Genomic DNA, 8545 nt, shown 5'->3' on the forward strand with positions numbered 1-8545 from the left:
TTACCATTTTTGTGAAATTATGCAGCACTTCTGAGATGTCTTCTGTACAAGCTAGTGCTGGTCTCCTATTCAGCAGCTTTTGTTCTGATTTGCACTGGGGCAACTTCAGATTTTATTAAAACAGCCAGGTTCACTGCAGGCTGGAAAAAATCTGCACGTGAATGAAAGGAAGTAATTTAGCTCGGCACATGGAAAGTTGCCCCCGTGGAGACAGGGTGCAAACCCCACATGCCAGCTTTCAGAACAAAGACAGTATCTCTCAGAAAGAGAATCTTTACTTCATGCAGGCAGTTACTCGGTACGATCTGTTGTATTTTTGTGTTGGGTTTTTTGTTTTTGTTTTCTCTCTGAATTAGTCATCTCTCCCTTCAACTATGACTTTTTTTTTTATCCTGCTTTAGGAGACAAAATAGCAAGAATCTGGACCAGAAAAAAAACCCCACTATGCAACCAAATTGCAGTCATCTCCACAACATCCAAGGGAGTGGTGATGACTCTTCATCTTCTCAGAGCGCCCACGCAGCGAGGCTGTCAGGAGAGAGCTCATGCCATCACAGCGGAGATGTTCACATACAGCTAAACTCTGTTGTGGGAGAAGCCAGAGAAAACACGAGTTCCCGGCATTCAAGGCCAGGTTCCCAAAGTCGCTCGCACGGACATGCCCACGGCGAAGCAGGGGGGCTTGATGATTCCACTCCCGACTTGGAGGAACACAGCGGCAGCTCCCTCTCAGAGCTCAGATACCTCCTCCAGTGGCTGCACAAAAGTCTGCCGTATATCTTGATTCTGTGTGTCAAATTGATCATGCAGCATATAATTGGTAGAGTATAACAAATAAGGTCTGAGGGAACAGACCCTTCCCCCCAAAGAGATATACTAATAACCATGCCTGAAATGTAATTCAATTTACTTTTAGCTTTATTTTTATTTGCTTTATTCATCAGAAAGAGAGATTTACTAAACTACATTTCAGTGGCTTCTGTTTCCTTTGCTGGCATATGTACAATGTGTTTAATTATTCTGGCTTGATAGTCTGAGCTATTAATTGTAATTACAAAGATGTATTAGAAGTGGCTGGTTTTTTAACCCAGTTAAGTACATTTTTAAATTTTTTTTTTCATTTTCTTGTGTATAACTGACCCTTTCTTCCTAATAGGCATTTCTCTTGGAATTGGGCTGCTAACAACTTATATGTATGCAAACAAAAGCATAGTAAATCAGGTTTTTCTAAGAGTAAGTATCACCCGATGCAACAAAACTCTGTAAGTTAATGAAGACCTTTATCCATCAATTTTTGAAAGAAATGTGAAAGGAGATGCTGTTTATTAGGTTCCACAGGTTTCAAGACATAAGTCTTAATGCTTCTGTGGGGGGTAGAACTTCTCAGATAAGCAAGGTTTGCAAAATTCAAAGTGGTTTCCCCCCTCCTCCCCCAACTTTGAATGTTGAAATAACTTCAACTGATAAAAGCTTTTTGGAGTTTATGGAAGAACTTCTTAAATATGTTTGTGGAATCAAACAGCAGCTGACCGTTTAAACTTTCAGCTCTTCTCCACTCACTCCCAAAGGAAAAGCTGTTATTTCTTCAGATTGGGGCAGGTTTTAGTTGTGTTTTTAGAAAACCCATTAATATACACAGAAATTCTTACATTGAAAACATTAAAATTACTGCTTTACCTTCCATGGAGTTCTGTTTTATTTGGCCTGAAACCACTAAGATAAAATCCTCTCATAGTAACTCTGTTCAGGTACAACAGACTTAGTGCTTTGGAGGTAAATATTTAAGACACTGATACTGAGATAAGGACTGCAATATGTCTTTACAATTATCTTACAGGAACGGTGCTCCAAGTTGCAATGTGCTTGGTTACTGGTATACCTAACTGGATCATCTCTCCTCTTGTATTACACTTTTCATTCTCAGTCCCTCTATTACAGGTAAGTAGAGGAACATCTCTACTCGCATCATAAATTACTCAGATATTAACTGGGAACATTTTATCTGGGCAGCTGCTGTTTTTCTTTAATTGTGACACTGGTTTCTCTTTCATTTTAATCTCCATTCCTCCTCTTCTGCCAAACTGAATAAACACTGTCCTTGAAAACAGTATGTTGGAATTTGCACGGTTAGACCTCATACTCAATTTACTGGTACCACTGTACCATGGAGAATGTAGCTGGGTTTCATTCCTAGCTGTGACCCTACCACCTTGCCTTTAGAACACTGAATATCTGGCACTGTGGGGCTCTGTGGAGTTTACATATGTCTCTGATTTATTTTTTTCCCCTTACTATTCTGTAGCTACTGTCTTGGCTGTAATCACCCAAAGGCTGTAGAGCTAAAATGGGAAAGAAGCCTATCTCTAGAGGATGGGGGTTGTGATGACGATAAAGAAGGGAGGTCCAAAAATTGAAAGGTTGTCAGAGATCATAAATGATCAGTTTGCAGTAAACAGTTCATTTTTATAGCAAATATTTTTTTCTCTAGGTAAACCAGGTTTCCTTTTTTAAATTAAACCTGCCATGATAATCTCTGGTTATGCTTTCCTCAAAACAGTGCTCCAGTAACTTCTGATCATTCTTTTTGTAGCTTAATCTTTTTAAACCCTACCGTGGATTTTACAAACTTCTGGGAGGTACTTTGGATTGTGGGAGTTACAGACTTTATTCTGAAATTCCTCTTCATGGGTTTCAAGTGCTTTATTCTCTTGGTGCCTTCTTTTGTGATGTCCTTTAAATCCAAGGTAAGAAAACAAGCTGTATTTTTGCTTCTATGTGAAGATCTTTTATGGTAAAATTAGCTAATTATTAAATTATACTGAGATCAAAGTATTTTTAATTTAAAATCTGTATATAATCCACCACGACACTGTGGGCAAGAAAACTCTGTGGCCTTCCTGTTCTTCCCTGCTTGGTGCTAAGGAAGGTTTGCAGTCTGATCTGAAACAATTGTTTATATTATGTCATCAGATAAATAGGTTTATTTCTGTCTCTAAATGGGGGCATGAAGAAACCTTTTATTTGCTGCAGTGTAAGAATGTGTATACGGGCGGTTTGCTCTGAGCAGCTGATGCACAGTAAATTTTTTACATGCTCGACAATAACTGACATAGGAAGATTTTAAGATCTGCACGTGCAAACAGCTGTATTTTCAGTCTCTTAAAAAATAATTCTGAATTTTCTTTTTCTTAATAAACTTAAGCAATATTTGTGTTATGATTTTGATTCATAGCTTAATTCCTCAAACAAGTGAGGCTTAATGATTTTTATAGAAGCCTACATTGCTAGGAGGGGTATTTATTTTTATCTGCTTCCTGAGGTGCAATATGCAAAAAAACAATTCAATTTTATGTCAAAATAGCAAATACTTTGCTTATTGCTTTTAACTACTTTAAAAAACAAACAAACAAGTACAGTTCATACATTATAGCATTTGAAAAGGATGTTTCAGTAGCTTTTACCTTTTCAAATGTACCAGGACAAAGTTTTTCTGAGGGACAAGCAATTTCTCTAATTACTAGTTTATAATCATGGGTTTTTTTTGTTTGTTTGTTTTTTAAAATTTAAAGCTAGTGATGCAACATCCAAAAAAGTAATTTGAAATTTCCATTACACCAAATGTGACCTAAACTGTGGTTAAATTAAAGAGGGAATCTGGTCAATAGTGACAAAACACGCCATTATCCAGTGCAGATTATAGAAAGAGTACTTCTTCCCTGTTACAAATCGAGTTTTAAGGACAAACTTCAAGAAATAAAGTAAAAGTTAAGCTAAATATTTATGATATTTCATGCACACACCCAGAGTGCTCCGTGCAGGACACCTCTGCATTCTAGTGGTTATTCAGTAATTTTTAGGGTGGTGTTGAACTCTGTTTACCTGTTCAGTCCAGCTTCTTCCTCCCCCTACCAACACCATTTTCTTATCACCCCATCCTATATAGGAGTTAATTATCACAAGATAAGGCTTCTTACACATAAGGCATGAAATAATGTTTACAGGAAAACGGTAATTGGTGTTTGTTAATAAAAGAATGGGCCTTACTCTCATGTTCTAATCCTGAATGCAGGACACAACTCCACTAATGACAAGCTGATGTACACGACCAAATTTGTCTTTTTTTTTAATGTAACTGTTATTTTCTTTTCCATGCTTATGAAATTAAGTCTGATAGCTTTGTTAAGTAGGTAGGCATTTGACAAAGCCATCCTATTTTAGCGTATTAATTTGATTTTTGTGCAGCACAACAATTGTGCTATTGTTATTTGTACAGTCGTGGTGAGGCTCATCATCTGGTCTTCATTCTTTTTCATTCTTCGTATTTAGTTATTTCAAAAGATATGAAAAGAAGTTACTCAGAAGAATAACAGTGCATCTTTTCTCTAGATTTTAAAAGTCCTTTGTGTTTTAAATCTTGAGCGATTCTTTTGCATGTCTTGCTTAGGGCTACTGGTACATGCTGTTAGAAGAACTCTGCCAGTATTACCGTATGTTTGTCCCCATACCAGTTTGGTTCCGTTATCTTATTGGCTATGGGGAGCTGGACAGTGTACTAGGATGGACCCTTGGAATATTGCTGGGCCTTCTCTACCTCATCCTAAAAGTATGTAAGCTTCATATTCCTCTCCAACTGTTTGGCAGTAACTATCATCGGAGGGTTAGAGGCACATTTCTGAACGTTCCCCCATGTTTGAACTGATTTGTAAATTGATGATTCAGTTTAACTGATACAGCCTTCCAACACTGAGAGGAAAACTGGCTCAGGACACCTAAATCATCATCTTTTTCCTGCACCTGTTCTGGGAATGGATTTGGGTTGCATAGCAAAGAACAGTGTTTCTGTAGGTCCCCTCACATCATACACTGATCAGATATTGAGGAAGAAAGATTGCAAAAACAAAGGTGAAATTCATGGCTAAAAGAATCAGCATTTTCCAGGAAAACAGATTTTCTCTCTGCTCAAGTGTCCTGTGTGATGCTGAACAAGTTAAACATAAGTGTTCATACTGGCTGTCTACTTCACCAAAGAGCTCACCTGCTCCAAATGTGGTGAGACTCGGTACAATTTCAGCTCTGAACATGAAAAATACTTTATAATGTTAAGGTGTCTCAATTACAAGTGTAAGGACTACTGCATGTATGATAATAATGCTGGTATATTTGCACCCGAGTGCTTCATTTCACAACCTCAACACTTTTTATTTTAAAGAAGAGACACCTATTAGGGAAAAAAAAAACCAACCAACTTTAGGCTGAATTTTTAGTTTAGTTACATATTAAGCAATTAAAAATAGGGTTGGTCTGAACTATAGCTTTGCTTCTGTTCCTGCAAGCACTAAACCAGCAGGGAGAGTTTTATTTTTGGAATGTACACAAAAGCTTGGAAGAGAAAAATATTAAGCTTAACTCAGTTTTTCTTTCCCCTTTCAGCTTTTAAGCTTTTTTGGACAATTGAGAAACTTCAGACAGGTCTTACGGATATTTTGTACACGACCAGTGAGTACTGAATTCTCTTATGACAAAACAGTAAACCCCATTTACATGAAAATACTTCTTTTATAAAATACCTCATTCCTATATTACTCTGTATTTTCTAGCAATAGACAACTGCATTTTTTAAGTAAACCCAGTATGCTTGTTCTCCCATTTCACAGTCTGAATTCTTTGACTACATGATTATGTTGTCATCTGAACAACAACAACAAAGAAACCCCCAAAAATCTATTTTGCATGTCTCTTCAGATAAATGTATGTGAAATAACAAACCCTTTTTGTCCTGCTCCCTACTTTTTACCTGAATATTGACTGGATGCAGGCAAAGCTTTATGCTGAAATACAGTGAGAACTGAAGCTTGCCAAAATAACTGACACGGAAGTAAGTTTTGTTAGAGCTGTGAGTTTCCAGATGATCGTTCTCTGCAGTAAGAGGTATTGTTTAGAGTCTGCTACTCATGCAGTAAAATGTATAGAAGATTTTGGAGCACAGTGTCATTGAACTAAAAGAATAATGAAGTGCTTCTCATTTTCTAAGTGCTATCGTGATCAGATTGGAACTTAATACAGTGTTTTGCTTAGATGTCACTGTTAAAATAAAACTGCTACAAGATTTTTACAGTAGCTGTGATCAGGGGAAGATAGTAACTAGACAGCATGGTAAGTGGGAGCAGATGAGCTTTAGGCCCCAAGACAACTATTAAAAAACTTAGCAACATTTTGTTGGATTAGGGATTGAAAAGTTCTCCTGACGTAGCAGCCCTTATTCCCAATTCCTTTCTGTCCTGGTATTTTTGTGTTTTGCTTTACCTTTTTTCTCACCCCTAGAAACTAATTTCTGCTAAAAATACCTTGTTTTACAGCACTATGGGGTGACAGCTAGCAAGAGACAGTGTTCTGAATCAGATGATATTTGTTCAATCTGCCAAGCTGAATTTCAGAAGCCCATTCTGCTTATCTGTCAGGTAATACACACAATCAAAATTATTTCTTGCAAATTTAAGAATATTTTAAACAACTGGTAAACAAAACATAAAGTTAGATTAGTGTGTCTTCTGATTATTTTTAGAAATCAAGCTATGCAAATAATATACGGTCTTATAAATGGAAGAGCTTAGAAGCTCTAAGTTCTCATTCTTTTCATTACAGCACACATTTTGTGAAGAATGCATCTCTTTATGGTTTAATAGAGAAAAAACGTGTCCACTCTGCAGAACTGTTATTTCAGACCATGTTAACAAGTGGAAGGATGGAGCTACATCTATGAATCTACAGATTTTCTAAAGCATGTCAAACAACTTGTTTTACAGTTTGTTTGTTCAAGCTCAAGTTTTTCAGTTTACTGCAGATTAAATTGTAGGTGGCACAAGGAAAGAGTTTCCAAATTCTAGATATCATGCTTCTATGAAATGTTCCAGTATTTGAAACAGTGCAGAAAACAAACAGTAACTTGACCTTCTTAAGTATAGAAAAGTAAGTTTTCAGAATGAATGCAGAAAAGCCAGCATTGCTTCTCTTGTGATTCTTGTAGGAAACAATCTAGTCCTTGAAAAATGCTGCGTTACTTCTTGCAGCAGCTTCATAATTCAACGTTTTATTTAAAAGCTTAAATAGAGTTCCAGACTGTACTAAATTGTATTTATCCTTCTAACATGACTCAACCCAAAAGGTCAACCTACCAATTTTATTAAGATTATGAGCAAACTTTATACTCTGGACTACAGTGAGAATTAGAGCTACTTGTCACACTTGGCATTAAAGGTCCTTTAATGCTAGATCAGAGAAATGAGCTTCTCATTCATGCACCTGTAACAGCAACTATTTCTCACTGTACCCAGCAATAAGCCACAAGTATAAGACGTTTCCCCTTTAGGTTCTTGTCGACTTCTAATGGATCTTTGGCTTAACACATAAACCAACCACTGATGTTAGTTTTTTACATAGCATTTTATAAAGTTGGTATTTTTAAAACAAATCTTTAATACTATATTTTTGTCATAACAGGAACCAGATTTTCTTACAGGGGAGAATCTATTTTATACTATATTTGCAATTTGTAGTATGCATAAAGATCAGAGAGAATAAATGCATTTAAATCTATTTGTTTGGTGCATGTTGAATAAAGAAACAAGATTCGTTACTGTTTCAATATTAACTTATATGTAAGCACATAACAACAGCTCACTGCTAGGTATACTTTTCCTGCTAAACTAATGTCTCTGAAAACCAAAAAAAACCTCCAAATGCTACAACTTATTCATGACTAGTCTTTATGCTAATTATAGAGCTAACATGTACAAATCTTTTTTTTTTCCTACTTTTTTCACCTTGCTATTTAGCTAACACTAAAAAAAAAAAAACCAAACCACTACTCAAATTATTCTGTTACAGCAAAGTTAAACTAAGTAGCCATTAACTTGAGCTCATCTTAACTGAATACCTTTAGGAAACTTCTAAATTAGGGAAAAATAGAACAAAAAAGTTAAACACTTACTTGATGAATGGTGTAACAACTCAAACAGCCAGGCAGAGTGACTGCTATGAAGTTGCAGCTGACACAGCCAGATTTATAGGGCTGACAGGGCATGATGGGAGAGTGCCCTTAAAGGTACAGCTAAGAGTGTAATAGTAGTAGAATTTAGTGTTCTGAATAAAAAAAATCTAATGATATTGAAGATTCAAGCTAACAGGTTCTCATGTTATGTCCAGCCTGGGTTTTGTGATAGCATGCTGTGTATTTGCTAATTGTATTTCTGTCTGAAGTTTACTGCAGTTCAGAGTAGATGTGCCCTATGATTGTTCCACCACAGTATCTGAGTGACTCCAGCTTAAAGAAAACAGGCAAAAGCTTCTAAGTGTGTAATTGGAAACTTATGGGAGTAGAAGAGACTGGTTCTCATGGAAGCCTTTCCCAGCAGGTGAGGTACTTAGAGAATGTGCAGCTGAATGATGTTAAGAGCAGTCCTGAGGGTGGCAGGGAAGAATTAGAGCTTGGCCAGAGCCACAGCTGTGCTGTAATGGGCTTGTGCCTGTACCTTCAGTATTGTCAGAA

At 36.6% G+C, this 8545-nt stretch overlaps 1 protein-coding gene across 1 annotated transcript; it reads left to right on the top strand.

Annotated features, from left to right (window-relative positions):
- The first annotated feature begins 435 nt into the window (after positions 1-435).
- RNFT1 (ring finger protein, transmembrane 1) lies at positions 436-6777 on the top strand. Its single transcript, XM_010178111.2, has 8 exons — positions 436-820; positions 1157-1233; positions 1838-1938; positions 2591-2744; positions 4445-4603; positions 5431-5496; positions 6357-6458; positions 6643-6777. The coding sequence occupies exons 1-8, from the start codon at positions 445-447 to the stop codon at positions 6775-6777; spliced, it is 1170 nt and encodes a 389-aa protein (XP_010176413.1). The 5' UTR covers positions 436-444.
- Positions 6778-8545: the final 1768 nt, after the last annotated feature.

Source organism: Antrostomus carolinensis, unplaced genomic scaffold, assembly GCF_000700745.2.
Source record: "Antrostomus carolinensis isolate BGI_N321 unplaced genomic scaffold, ASM70074v2 scaffold50121, whole genome shotgun sequence".
Classification (NCBI taxonomy): domain Eukaryota; kingdom Metazoa; phylum Chordata; class Aves; order Caprimulgiformes; family Caprimulgidae; genus Antrostomus; species Antrostomus carolinensis.